General features: G+C 36.2%; 1 protein-coding gene and 1 non-coding gene across 5 annotated transcripts in view; one reads left to right on the forward strand and one right to left on the reverse strand.

Moving 5' to 3' along the window:
• DPP8 (dipeptidyl peptidase 8) overlaps positions 1–15,019 on the forward strand; it is a 61,821-nt gene that overhangs the window by 32,261 nt on the left and 14,541 nt on the right. For all 4 annotated transcript variants that reach the window (XM_060097164.1, XM_060097165.1, XM_060097167.1 and 1 more), the window contains 9 exons: positions 1,186–1,296; positions 1,955–2,083; positions 2,642–2,703; positions 4,338–4,438; positions 5,102–5,279; positions 6,175–6,334; positions 9,818–9,897; positions 13,440–13,592; positions 13,844–13,979. In XM_060097164.1, the coding sequence (XP_059953147.1) occupies positions 1,186–1,296; positions 1,955–2,083; positions 2,642–2,703; positions 4,338–4,438; positions 5,102–5,279; positions 6,175–6,334; positions 9,818–9,897; positions 13,440–13,592; positions 13,844–13,979 (1,110 nt within the window). The remainder of the gene's footprint in view (positions 1–1,185; positions 1,297–1,954; positions 2,084–2,641; positions 2,704–4,337; positions 4,439–5,101; positions 5,280–6,174; positions 6,335–9,817; positions 9,898–13,439; positions 13,593–13,843; positions 13,980–15,019) is intronic.
• TRNAV-CAC (transfer RNA valine (anticodon CAC)) lies at positions 3,291–3,363 on the reverse strand. Its single transcript has one exon. It is a non-coding gene; the product is annotated as a tRNA-Val (tRNA).

Below are 15,019 nucleotides of genomic sequence, written 5' to 3' on the forward strand. Positions count from 1 at the left end.
TGAAATTCTGGAATATTCAGAACTAACCTATGGTGATAGAAATCAGATCAGTGGTTGCTTCTGAGGCAGGAATGGACATTGACTGGGAAGGGGCATGAGAAAACATTCTGGGGTGTTGGAAATATTCTGTGTCTTGATAGGGTGTGGTTATACAAGTATATGCATTTTTCAAAGTAAACAGTAAAGCAAGATTTTGTAAACTATAAAGATTTTGTAAATTATAAAGCAATTCTTTTTAAAAAGGTTGTTCATAGTCTCACTATTTGGAGAGGACCACATTTTGATTTATATCCTGACACTTTAAAAAATATGTATTTGTATAACACTTTTATAAATGGAATCAGTATACATGTCATTTAGTAATATGCTTTTTTAAATTCAAGTATATTGTAAACATTTTCCCATGTCATGAAATCTTACATAATTATGGCTTTGTGATTTTTTAGATTGATTGACTGATTGATTTTGGCTGCGCCAGGTCTTAGATGAGACCTGTGGGCTTCTTAGTTGCGGCGTGCATGTGGGATCTAGTTACCTGACCAGGGATCAAACCTAGGCCCCCTGCATTGGGAGTGTGGAGCCCTACCCACTGGACCACCATGGAAGTCCCTAGATTTTGTTCTTAAAGCAAGAGTTCCCTTCAGACTATTTGCTGGAAACCTAAGTGTAAAACACATAAAAGCTCATCTGCTTTGGTTAAATAAGAGGAAGGGGAGGAAGGAGAAATGGTGAATTACATGATCTGTTAGACCCCATTCTCGGTCTAAAGATGTGCTTCTCTGTGTAGGAGAGTAAAAAGTCACCATGACCCTTTACATGTATTCTTTTTCCCATGGTCCTAGCTAAATGGGAAAATAATAACTAACATTTATGGAACACATACTATGGCTCAGGCTTTGTTCTAAGTACTTTATGTAAAATAACTCATTTAATCCTCATAACAACCATATAAGGTAGGTTCTTATTCCCATTTATAAATGGGTACTGCAGTGGAACGTGATCAGGTGCTTTGCCCAGGGTCAGTCATTTAGTAAATGATGGAACCCAGATTTGAATTCAGTCCATTTGGCTCCACAGTTCACCGCTATACTATAGCTGCCTTTCAGAATAAATGGAATCATTCTGCTTTGTACCTATGAAAAGATAGAGAACTTCTGTGATAATTTTGCTTTTATGTTTGTCTAGAGCTAGCCAACATGGAAGAGGATCCCAGATCAGCTGGAGTTGCTACCTTTGTTCTTCAAGAAGAATTTGATAGATATTCTGGTTATTGGTGGTGTCCAGAAGCTGAAACAAGTAAGAGCCTTCAAAATAATATATTACAGGTCAATTAAAGTATTATGAGATTCAACTACCAATTAGTTAACTGCACAGATTCTTAAAATAGATTCTGAAGTGATGAAGATTGGATCCTACCAGTAGTTATTTAGAATATTCAGGCTATATCTCACCATAATGAGTTCTCATAAAAAACAGGTGTATTGTGGTTCAGTACCCCAAGTCCTTCAACTCTCCTTGCCAGTTTTTCATCTAGAAGCTGGTTGGTGGCAACATTGGTGGCAATATAAAAAATACCACCCTTTAATGGGAGTTGCTATAAAAAACATAGGATTGACTAGAGTCTGCATGAACAGTGGCCAAATTAGTGTATGAATGGATCAGAAAAAAAGAGCACAAATTCCTCCTTTTTCTTGGTGTACTCACAAGGATTTTACTAGCCGAGAAACAGCTCTCTAAAGCAGTAGCTTTCAAACTTTTTGACTGTGATCTGGTTAGAAATTTGTTTTACATTCTAGCCTAATACATTGTACATATACTCTATACATAAAAGGCAGCATGTTTTATGTATAAACTATTTTTCACTATGGGAGATATAATACTAGAGGGAATGGTCAATTATGATTACTTTCTGGCATAATTCTCCTAAATTTTCAATATTTAATTTCCTTTTAAGCTCCCAGTGGCAGTAAAATTCTTAGAATTCTGTATGAAGAAAATGATGAATCCGAAGTGGAAATTATTCATGTTACGTCCCCTATGTTGGAAACAAGGAGGGCAGATTCATTCCGTTATCCTAAAACAGGTACTGTATTCCATTGGCATTTATATTCACTCATTCCTACTTTTCAAACAAGATTCTTTCTGCATTCATCCAGGGGTATGGTCAACATGGATATTTTACAGATTTAGTAAGGATGGGTTGTTTAAGTGTCTCTGAAGTAGATTTTTTAATGACAGGCTGATCCTTTTTAATTATTTCAAAGGTGAGGAAGTGCACAAAACTGATTATTTCAAGAAATGAATAAAGAAGTACCTTTGCTAGGAAATAAAGATTTTTAAGGGATTATGTTCTTAATAAATTAGTAATTTTTTCTCATATTGCTATTTATAGCATTTCAATTGTGAAATGATACAAATTCCCCTTCATTACAAACTAACTCTTGATGTTGTTCAGTTTCTTTTTTTTATAGCCATATTAAAAATTATGAATTGAAAAGGAGTTTTGAGATTCTTATGCAATAAAGTCCTGACTATATGCAGCATTCCTCATTTGACTAAAGTATAAAAAGGATTGATCTGGCAAAATTCGTTTGAATAATTTTGGATATGCATTACTATTCATTTATGTCTCTTTCTAAAGGCACAGCAAATCCAAAAGTCACTTTTAAGATGTCGGAAATACTGATTGATGCTGAAGGAAGGGTAAATATAAAATGTTAACTTTTTGTATCATTTGACTAGTCTGTCAATAGAGATTTTAGATATGCTTTTTTATTTTTTGGACTTGTTGAACTTGCTGAGACATCTACAGATCATGATTTCAGGTTGACCTAATTTTCTACTTTGAAAACTTTCTGCTGGTTCCCAAGATAGGAATATGGGGATATGCATATTTACCACTCCTTTCCAGTATTTTTCCTCTTTGCCTGTGTTAATTCTCCAGATCAGTATTTCTTAAATAGTGGTTACTGACTGGTGAGTTACCTTCTGTGTTGAATAGATGTCTACAGTAGATTAAATATCCCTCATTTCTTTAATACTGCTACTTTCCATTTGGACAGATGCTTATAAGCTAAATGCACACAAAATTAATTAAAAAACAGTCTTCTCTGCTAGACTTTTTTAACAACTTTATTGAAGTATAATTATATATATATATACACACACACACACACACAGTTTAAATATTTATTTATTTATTTAGCTGCACAGGTTCTTTTTAGTTGCGGCACGTGGGGTCTTCATTGCCGCGTGCAGGATCTTTTTTAGTTGTGGCATGTGGGATCTAGTTCCCTGACCAGGGATCGAACCTGGGCCCCCTGCACTGTGAGTGCAGAGTCTTAACCACTGGACTGCCAGGGAAGTCCCTGAAATATAATTCACATACAGTACAATTCACTCATTTAAAGTTTAAAATGGCCTTCAGTATATTCACAGAATTGTGCAGCCATCACCACTGTCAATTTTAGAACATTTTCATTACCCCTGAAAGAAACTCACATCCCTTAATCATCACCCCCAAACCTTTCCATGCCCCACAACCCTGGGCAACCACTAATCTACTTTGTATCTGTGGATTTGCCTATTCTGGACATTTCTTATAAATGAAATCATACAGTATCTAGTCTGAGTTCTTTCACTTAGCATCATGTTTTCAAGCACTAATCATGATGTTGGCACCACGTAACAGCATTTCACTACTTTTTATCGCCCAAAAATATTCCATTGTATGGATATACCACATTTTATTTATCCTAGCCATCCTAGTGGATTTGAAGTTGCACCTTACTGTGGTTTTGATTTACATTTTTCTGATGGCTAATGATGTTCAGCATCTTTTCATGTGCTTATTGGCCATTTGTATATCTTCTTTGGAGAACTGTCTATTCACATCCTTTGTCCATTTTTAAAAAAGTATATTTAAAATTGTGTTAGCTAGACTATTAAGGGAAAAAAGTTTGCTTACTCAGGACCATTTCACTAATATATTACAAAAATAGTATTTTAAGCTAAAATATAAGGAAGAAGAGACTTATTTTTCTTAGATACTAGAGTCTATAAAGTGATTAAAATCTGATATTACCAGTTATTATCAAGAGTTCTGTTAGTATAAACTCACAGGAAAAGAATTTTAGACTATGCTAATTCTTGTAGTTAGAACTTTTTAGGTGTAAGAGCACCAGTATAGGTAACCCATGACTTACTGCTGGTTTTGTTAATCCTGTGTACCTAAGACTGAAAAAGTATACTGTTAAAGATAGTGATTTAAGTAGACCAATAAGCTAGTTACTTATCTCAGTCTTCTATAACTAGATTCCTTTTTTCTTTTTTAATAGCTTATAGATGTCATAGATAAGGAACTAATTCAGCCTTTTGAGATTCTGTTTGAAGGAGTTGAATATATTGCCAGAGCTGGATGGACTCCAGAGGGAAAATAGTGCGTATGTTAAATTGCCACTTCTTTACAAATAATTTAGGACCCAGAACTGTCTGTGCTGTCAGGTTTTCCTTTCCGTTGGAGCTGCCTTCACATGTAAATTTGAAGTGTAGATAGTTCTGCACAAAGAATTTTTCCTGAACTAAGTGGACTTGTAATCCTATAAGCATAGGTGCATTGCAGTTTAATTCTGTCTCTTAGCCAGTCACAGTTTCACAGTGTTATTTGTGGTTAAATTGTATGACTTTTAGGCTCACATATAAGTATGTATTTTTTTATTGAATAATTAAGCAGAAATATTTGTAGAGCTTTATGTGAAGATGATTACATGTAGTTCCTGTGTCTAATGTGGACAACAGGAGTTTCACGAGGCATTTATCGACATTAAAGGGAGAAAACAATTTCAAAGGCCATCTGTAATTTTGGAAATTTAAAGAAAACTACTTTTAAAAACTCTACTCAAGCTTAACTTTTAAAAATAAGTGTAGAATAAGCTAATACTTTTAATTAGCCGTTTGTAAGTGATAATTTAACGTATACTAAAGCAATGCTTTCTTTGTGATTATAGAAATAACTGATGGGTGCTAGGGGAAAGATTAGTGGAGTATTCATTTTCTGAAGAGTGTGCTTTATTTTGTGCTTTTCTTTTGTTTATTTAAATAGTGCGTGGGCTATCCTACTAGATCGCTCCCAAACTCGCCTACAGATAGTGTTGATCTCACCTGAATTATTTATCCCAGTAGAAGATGATGCCATGGAAAGACAGAGACTCATCGAGTCAGTGCCTGACTCTGTGACGCCACTGATTATCTATGAAGAAACAACAGACATCTGGATAAATGTATGCATGTTTTCTTGTACTTGGTTTGAATATTTTCTCAGAATGCTAAAGCAAATGAAGCTTGATAGCAAACTATCAATATGAATTTTTTGAGTTCAAAGTAACCTTGAATGTTATTTGCTAAGTTTGAACATTTTCAGATTGGAATGTTGGTTCCAGAATGGGTAATGGTCTGTACATAAAAGGTAGATGCCACTGAAATGACATCTCCCTGGCTGCAGAATTGCCCTTGTTTCTGGACACATCAGATATTGAAAACACAGCCTCATTAGTGCCTCTGAGAGGACCACAAGAATCCTGTCTAGAAAAGACTTTCTCTTTTAACTCTTTTAAGTTGGCAAACTATACCAAAATATAACAGTTTGGGATTGAATTTTTCATTTTCCAGTTTAGTGGAAAAAAACTTAAACAAGATACAAAATAAATAAAGCCAGCTCACTCCCTGGCTGAATATAGGCTTCATATGATTCACCTAAAACAGATGAACATCTGTTTTCCCTTGAACTGTTAGAATATTTCTCTCTGGAAAAGAAAAGTAAAAGACATTTTTCCTCATCACTTCTGTAATAAGATTTATATCATTAAACAAACTTCGTGCCGTGTTTCAAAGAATTTCAGAGATGGTGAGTAAGAAACAGCTTTTGGTCATATTTTTCTTTTTTTCTCCATTTGGAAACATTTATTTCTCAATAGATGAAGTCTTTGACTAAAGTAAGAGAAATGTGAAAGGCCCAGGCAAAATCTCTAATTGTACATATACCATACACCCTAGCCTGACAGTTATTTGTATTTCAGAGTATGTTTATCTAGTAATTCTTCTTTCTCTGGCTTAATTGAATTGTTTATGTAGTATTTTCATTAATGTGTATAGTAAATTAAGCTATTCATTTTACAGATCCATGACATCTTTCATGTTTTTCCCCAAAGTCATGAAGATGAAATTGAATTTATTTTTGCCTCTGAATGCAAAACAGGTTTTCGTCATTTATATAAAATCACATCCATTTTAAAGGAGAGCAAATACAAACGATCCAGTGGTGGGCTGCCTGCCCCAAGTAAGAAATCCTTTTTTATTTAAAAAGGGGAAAACGTTGGGGGCAGAAGGTGGGAGGGGCAGGGTAATGTAATGTCTTTTTTGTGTACTTTATAAGCATAGGGCAAAATTCTTGATGGATACATAATAAACTATTAATAGTGGGTAATCTCTGCGTATTTGGATTATTTATTTTTAAATAAATAAATTCTGTTTATTTCTGTTTTTGCCTTAACTATACATTTTGTTTAAAGTGAGCTCATATAATTTTTAGATTAAAAAAAGCTAGTTTTAAAATGTTACAAAGTTATTAGATATTTGTGCATACTAGATTTTTTTTATACTGTCTGCATCTACACTGAAGTTGATTTATAGGCATAGCTCTTCAGATTGATATAATTATGTTTCCCAAAGTGAAGTTAGTTTCTTTTTAAAAAGTGATGGTTTTCCTTCTGGGAAATGTAATACAGAATGTGTAAGCCTAGGAAAAATGAAATGGTACATTGAATACTCCTGTGTTTAAAAAAAAATTGAGTTACGGTTTTCTACTTTAATAATATAGAGTTTGTTTTGGAATAGTAAGCATTTAATGATGTTATGTTATATGCTTTACTGCCATTTGTAACTTAACAGACTCAACATAGCTATTTTTTAAAAACTGTAGTAAAATATACAAACCAAAATTTATCATTTTAACTGTTTTAAGTGTGCGGTTTCATGGCATTAAGTGTATTCATATTGTTCTGCAACCATCACCACCATCCATCTCCAGAACTTTTTTCATCTTCCAAAACTGAAACTATCCAATAAATAATACCCAATTTAGTGGAAAATAAGTAACTTCTCATTCCTTCCTCCCCTCAGCCCCTGGCAACCACTTTCTGTCTCTATGAATTTGACTACTCTAGATACCTCATATAAGTGGAATCATACAGGTCTGTCCTTTTATGACTGGCTTATTTCATTTAGCATAGTGTCTTCAAGGTTCAGCCAGGTTATAGCATGTGTCAAAATGTCCCTTTTTAAGGTTGAATAATATTCCATTGTATATAGAAACACATTTTGTTTATCCATTCACCTATCCATGAACAGATGGGTTGCTTCTACCTTTTGACTGTTGTGAATAATGCTGTAATGAGCATGGGTGGGCAGACATCTGTTTCAGACCCTGCTTTCAATTCTTTTGGGTATATACCCAGAAGCGAAATTGCTGGATATGATAACTCTTTTTGTAATTTTTTGAGGAACCACCGTACTCTTTTCCATAGCAGCTGCACCTTAGTACATTCCCATTAGAAGTTCCAATTTCTCCACATCTTCGCTAACACTTGTTATTTTCTGGGTGTAGTTTTTTTTGTTTGTTTTGGTTTCGTTTTTGTTTTGTGGGGGGTTTTTGGTAAGAGCCATCCTAGTGGGTGTGAAACGGTATGCCATTGTGCTTTTGATTTGCATTTTCCTAACGATTAGTAACATTATTATGTTGCTTAGCCATTTGTATATCTTCTTTAGAGAAATGTCTATTTGAATCCTTTGCTGACTTTTTAGTGGGTTGTTTGTTTTTTCAACATGGGCTGTTTTTTATATATATATAAATTTATTTATTTATTTTTGGCTGCGTTGGGTCTTCGTTGCTGCTTGCAGGCTTTCTCTAGTTGGGGTGAGCGAGGGCTACTCTTTGTTGCAGTGCATGGGCTTCTTACTGCAGTGGCTTCTCTTGTTGCAGAGCACAGGCTCTAGGCATGCGGGCTAAAGTAGTTGGGGCATGCGGGCTCAGTAGTTGTGGCACACAGGCTTAGTTGCTCCGTGGCACGTGGGATCTTCCTGGACTAGGGCTCAAACCCATGTCCCCTGCATTGGCAGGCAGATTCTTAGCCACTGCACCACCAGGGAAGCCCTCAACATGGCCTTTTAAATATCATTCTTACTTGGGAAACAGTGAGCTACATCTTAGGACAGCAAAGTAAATACTGCCTATGACTTTGCTCCTTCTCTTAGCCTAATTTTTTTTTTAATCAGACAGGAGCTTATATATCCAAGATGGAGATTTCTTCCTAAGAGCCTTAGTTTAATTTGGCCCTTAGCATGAAATTGCCTTTACCAGTTCCTCTGTTGTTCAGAAATTAAATCTACTTATGGAATTCTGGAAAGTGTAGTGATGAAGACTGGTCAAAGAGCTATAAATAGTAGTTAATTAACTAAAACAACATTCTTGGGACAGTGATAAAAAGATGATAACTTAAAATTTTATACTCCTGTTGAAGAATAAGAGCTGTCACCTTAGCTAACCTGCTTCTCAGAACACCTAGCCTCTGTTCCCTCTCAGTGTCTGTTTCTGGGCCCTTCAGTTTGTCTACCTCTTCTTTCCATTTCCCTCCTTTATACTTAGTCTTTCTTGCTCCAGATCTTCCTCCTTTTCTCGATGTTCATTTTATTTTCTTCTTCCCTCCTTTCTTCCATGAGTGTCTATAATGTGTAACAATTAGTATTTTTTAAAAATATTTATTTATTTATTTGGTTGCACTGGCTCCTTAGTTGTGGCAGGTGGGCTCCTTAGTTGTGGCATGCATGTAGGATCTAGTTCCCTGAGCAGGGATCAAACCCAGACCCCCTACATTGGGAACATGGAGTCTTAACCACTGCACCACCAGGGAAATCCCAATTAGTATTATTATATATTAAATAATATTTATTTTCTGGTGATAAAATTTAAAGTACTAAGTTGAATTTTTGTATCTAAGAAAAAGAAAAGGAGTCTATTTTTTTTTAACTTGAGTAGGACCCTACTTAAGATCCTGTATCATTTCACCATCTCAGCGTGTCCTCAGCTGTCACTCCCCAGAGCCAGAGCTGGTAGCAGCTAGGCATAGAGCAGTGGTTCCATTTTTTTAACTTTCTCCTTAGGCCACTGAGAGAGCCTCATCTACCAAGACAGAATCTTATAAAGATAAATGAGACATGTTGGTATGGACTATGGTAATACCCAATTTGTTTTTGGCAAATGAAAAACAATTGTATTAAAATTTTCCTTTTCTGGCTTTTTAGGTAGTTTGTTGCATTTCTGGAAGATATGCCTTATTGACCCATTAGATTTTTTTATCTTTCTAACCAAAGATCTAGGAATGCAAATGCTTTTGAGTTCTTTTTTGTCTTTGCCGTAAGAACCTATTTTGCTGTTTTCACTTTATTTACATGGATTATTCCATTATTATTATGAAGACTCATAACTTGGAATTTTTTTAAACTTTAGACTTTATTATAAGGTGAAATTCACATAACATTAACCATTTTAAAGTGAACATTTAAAATGAACTGTGGCATTTAGTACATTTACAGAGTTGTGCAACTACCTACCACCTCTATCTAGTTCCAAAACATTTTCATTACTCCAGACATAACTTTGAATTTTTCAGTGTTACCTTTTTGGAAAAAAGAGTTTAGAATACTATTGTTTCATTTGCTTGTAGTCTGGTGTAGAGTGCTGAATTATGATTATGTTTATCTTCAGGTGATTTCAAGTGCCCTGTCAAAGAGGAAATAGCAATTACCAGCGGTGAATGGGAAGTTCTTGGCCGGCATGGATCTAATGTATGTTCTTTTATTCTACTGATATATTTAGTCAACATCAGCTGTGTGTATGCAGTACTAAAAATCATTAGTGCAACTTCCTTTGACCCCAGTATTTTGAAAATATTTTTAGGGCCTAAAAGAACCCAGTTTGTTGGAAAAGAAGAGTCTTAGTTTAAATTATAAATCTCACCCATTTTATAACCCTGGTATTAGATGTGACTAAAGGTCACCATTTTCAAATACAGTGTTGCTACTTCATAAGGAAAGGGCTGGTCCATACTTTTCGAGTCTAGCAAAAGTGAGTTATGATATAGTTTGAAAATTATTTCTAAATCTCTTATAGACTACTTGTGTCATTTCTACATTAGAAAATGCATTTACTACTTCTGAAATAGTGATGCTGTTTCATTCACCTGTTTAGCTTATCTCACAAATTTGAAGTTTCATCTACCACCTGCAGAATTTGATGAACATTTATACAGAGCGTAGATTGATAAGGAAGAGGAGGGAAATCCACCCTCTGTTTCACTCTTGGCATATGGCTTTCTGTAGTAATTCAATGAATTATAATTTTATTTCTTTTGCCTTTTATAGTACCTTGTGTTTGTTTCAACTTTCAGTTAGGTGGTCAGTTTCATGAGATCTCTAAGAAAGCCATCCTTTATGTGTGTGTGATACATATAGTTAAGTTGATGTATGCTACCAGGATTCAGTGAAGGCCTGTGATTTCCTCAAATTGATTTGGAGATTTACTGAAGGATTATATATACTGGCTACTATAGAAGTCACTCGTAGTCCCCAAGGTGATTAAGGAGAAAGAACAAAGATCCAGGTCCCAGGTTTGTTTTTGTTGGTAAAAACTTTAGAATATAATAGGCGACCTTTAAAGTCTTGTTTCCACTGAGAGTGTCACGTGACCTTTTGGTTATATATTCAATATATTTTTTTCTCTTTGGGGACCTTGGATGTTATTGTCACCTGAGAAAAATCTTACAGTGTAATTCTAAGTTCTGATAATAAAAGTTTACACTAATGTAAACTTCATGCTGTGTAATGGTTGGACAATACTGAGGGAATCCCCAAAATTGTATTTCTGCAGATCTGAACCTTATTTGGGCAACCTAAGTGTCTTTCTACTACTTGACATAATGTACATCAGTTTTCTTCTTTATGTCATGCTTATTTATGTGATGTGGTTGTCTCTCTTACTCTTCTATTTTCTGTCTATTCTTGCTTTACTTTTTTTAAGTTACCTTTCCCTTCTTTACTTTTGCCAGTGACCTGTTCACACCCAAAGATTTCTAATGACCGTAATTGAGTAAATCTTTGAGGCTTTTAAACCCATGTGCCCCTTAGGGTTCTCAAAGTGTGTTCTCTGGACTGCAGAGGATCGGCATCACCTGGAAACATTTTAGAACTACAAATTCTTGGCCCCCCTCGCCCCCCAGACCTCCTGAATCAAAAAGTCTGGGGGTGGGACCCAGCAATCTGTTTCACAAGCCCCTCAGGTGATTCTGATATTCATGTGATGCTGAAACCCTCAGGTGTTTCATGTAAAGTTGCTATGTGAAACAAAGAAAAGGGGAGTGAGGAATTAACCAGTTATTTATGCAGTTTTGAGAGGCCTGACTTCCAACTGCTAGGTCTAGAGCAGAACCAGTCCTGACATTTTGCACAGATTAACACATACCTGTGAAGCTTCATGAATGTTTGTTCTGCCACTTCCTATCCTTTGTATTCTTTCTATGTCATATAGGTCTACTTAATGTCAACTGTGTTTATTTCTCTATCCACGCATGCTAAGAAAACGTTTATAATGAACTAAGAAGAAGCTTCTTGGAGAAAATGTGGCATTTAAAAATACTTGCTTTTAGAAATGTACTTGTGTTTTCTTTGCTGTATAAAACAGTTTGAATTTTTTAAAATAAATTAATTAATTTTATTTATTTATTTTTGGCTGTGTTGGGTCTTCGTTGCTGCATGCGGGCTTTCTCTAGTTGCGGTGAGCGGGGGCTACTCTTTGTTGGGGTGCACGGGCTTCTCACTGCGGTGCCTTCTCATTGCGGAGCATGGGCTCTAGGCGCGTGGGCTCAGTAGTTGTGGCTCACGGGCTCTAGAATGCAGGCTCAGTAGCTGTGGTGCACAGACTTAGTTGCTCCACGGCATATGGGATCTTCCTGGACCAGGGATCGAACCCGTGTCCCCTGCATTGGCAAGTGGATTCCTTTTTTTTTTTTTTTTTTGACTGTTTATTTTTATTTTATTTTTTTAACATCTTTATTGGAGTATAATTGCTTTACAGTGGTGTGTTAGGGGCTTCCCTGGTGGCGCAGTGGTTGAGAGTCTGCCTGCCGATGCAGGGGACACGGGTTTGTGCCCCGGTCCGGGAGGATCCCACATGCCGCGGAGCGGCTGGGCCCGTGAGCCATGGCCGCTGGGCCTGCGCGTCCGGAGCCTGTGCTCCACAACGGGAGAGGCCACAACAGTGAGAGGCCTGCGTACCGCAAAAAAAAAAAAAAAAAAAAAAAAAAAGGTGTGTTAGTTTCTGCTTTATAACAAAGTGAATCAGCTATACATATACATGTATCCCCATATGTCCTCCCTCTTGCGTCTCCCTCCCACCCTTCCTATCCCACCCCTCTAGGTGGTCACAAAGCACCGAGCTGATCTCCCTGTGCTATGCGGCTGCTTCCCACTAGCTGTCTCTTTTACATTTGGCAGTGTATACATGTCCATGCCACTCTCTCACTTCATCCCAGCTTACCCTTCCCCCTCCCCGTGTCCTCAAGTCTATTCTCTACGTCTTCGTCTCTATTCCTGTCCTGGCAGGCGATTCTTAACCACTGTGCCACCATGGAAGCCCACACAGTTTGAATTTTATTAAACATCATTTGAGTAGGCTGCTAGAAGATTTTGAAAAGGAACAATAAAAGCCATTTATTTAGAATCTTACTGTAATTTAGGAAGAATATTAAGTGAATTCAGCTATGAGTATACTTGCAGTTATTTTGAGTTCTGAATGAAGACTTAAAAGATCCTTCATACTTATTTATAAACTATACCAGTATTGAAACTGATTGAGTGATTGAGTTCAGTTATTCACCAACCCAATAGATAAGAAATTTTTACAAATTTGTACAAAAGACTAAAAAAGCACTGCCTAAGATAATGCTGCACTGAGAAATAGGATGCTAAAATTAAACTCTTTTAAGTGTGCGTGAATGGTTGACCTGAGCTGTAATATAGGTATTTTTTTCTCTGTAAAGGATTGTCATTTTAATGACATAATTTTTGTATTTTAAGAAAAGTACACATTCTATAGGAAACTACCAATAGCATGCAACTTGGGCATCCTTTTACCTTCTGAACAGGATCTATTCTTAGCTATAAGACATGAGCAAAACCAAGTCAAGCTTATTAACATTGGTGACAAATCTTTAAAAGAGGCACAAGGCAAAGGGTGACTCAAATGATTCTGAATAAAATTGGATATTGTTTGTTAAATTACTGGTCTTGCCAAGGTCATACTAGCACTGATTTTTTTGTTTTTATTTTGACAGATCCAGGTTGATGAAGTCAGAAAGCTGGTATATTTTGAAGGCACCAAAGACTCTCCTTTAGAACATCACCTGTACGTGGTCAGTTATGTAAATCCTGGAGAGGTGACAAGGCTGACCGACCGTGGCTATTCCCACTCTTGCTGCATCAGCCGGGTATTAAGTCCCTGTTTGAAAAGGGTTTCCTGTCATATAAAAAACCCTCTACTCATGTAATACTCCTTTTCAGTAATGTGAAAATTGGTGAAGTTGGCCTGCAAAAACCTTAGCCTTAACTTTAGAATTGTATATGTGTATAAGTGGTCAGACCCTTACCATACTCCAGCTGTAGCATCAGTGCACATGTAGCAACAGATAACTTTTTTTACTTTTCCCTGGGGAAAAGTAATTGTTTTTCCTTTCTCTAGCATTGTGACTTCTTTATAAGTAAGTATAGTAACCAGAAGAATCCACACTGTGTGTCCCTTTACAAGCTCTCAAGTCCTGAAGATGACCCAACCTGCAAAACAAAGGAATTTTGGGCCACCATTTTGGATTCAGCAGGTACTCATTTCCCTGAGCCTGATCTTAAGTAGGATTAGTACATTAGGGCACTAAACCTGTGTCATAATGTCCACATTTCCTGAACAGAGTCTTCCCGTCTCTTATCACCACCTGTCCCTGAGCTGCTGGGTTCGTGATTGATCCCACCCCTTCTAGTCTATCAATTATCAAATAAGACTGGTTACCTCCTACTCCAGGCAGGAGCAAGTCTGGAAGGCCTTTTTGAAAATAAGATTAAAGTAGTCAAGATACCAGCTAGGAAGTGATTTATTCACGTGTTTGGATGAGTTCCCAGATAAACAACCGAATTTGAAGGTAATATATACTGAACTAGTAAGACTCTTGAGCAGGGAAGCTGCAGCTTTAAGGAGTACCCAGCTGGTCACTTTCTTAAACTTGTACAGCACTTATAATGGCCATCTTAATAAAAGATAGAACACTCATTCTGTATGGGAGTGAAGAGCACTGTGAATTACCTACTTTTAAAATGTTTGATTTCTTAAACATGAAGAATGGACTAATTTTTTATATCTTTTCATTCATTTTACCCCCAAATCCTTTTTTCCTGTTAGGTATTTTCACTCATAAATACCTCCTAAGGGATTAAGAAATTAGTGCAAAACCACAAGGTATAAGTATGTTCTGATGTCCACAGTCAGAATTTGTAATATGGTGATGATCTCTGCTTAGACTATAACATCATCCAGTATACACTGATTTAGTATAGGTCTGTATCGTTTTGAAAAACCAATTGATTAAGTTAATTTCTGGTTTCAGTTTCCCATCAGGTATATGACTTAACCATCAATAAGTTACACAAACCGAGCACAAAGTATTTGTGTTCTGCATGTAAATACCTCCTGGGCTCCAAGGATTATTCATAATACTTTGTGTCTGCTTCTCAAATGGATAATTTGATATGTTCATTAGATTTCCTTTTTTAAAGATAACTTCATGCTTGATTTCTTGCTTATCATCTGAAGGGGGGGATGGTTAGTTATTTGTGTATAGGGTGGTAGGTTTATGGTATCTTTTCCTTG

Source organism: Mesoplodon densirostris, chromosome 4 (genome assembly GCF_025265405.1).
Source record: "Mesoplodon densirostris isolate mMesDen1 chromosome 4, mMesDen1 primary haplotype, whole genome shotgun sequence".
Lineage (NCBI taxonomy): Eukaryota > Metazoa > Chordata > Mammalia > Artiodactyla > Ziphiidae > Mesoplodon > Mesoplodon densirostris.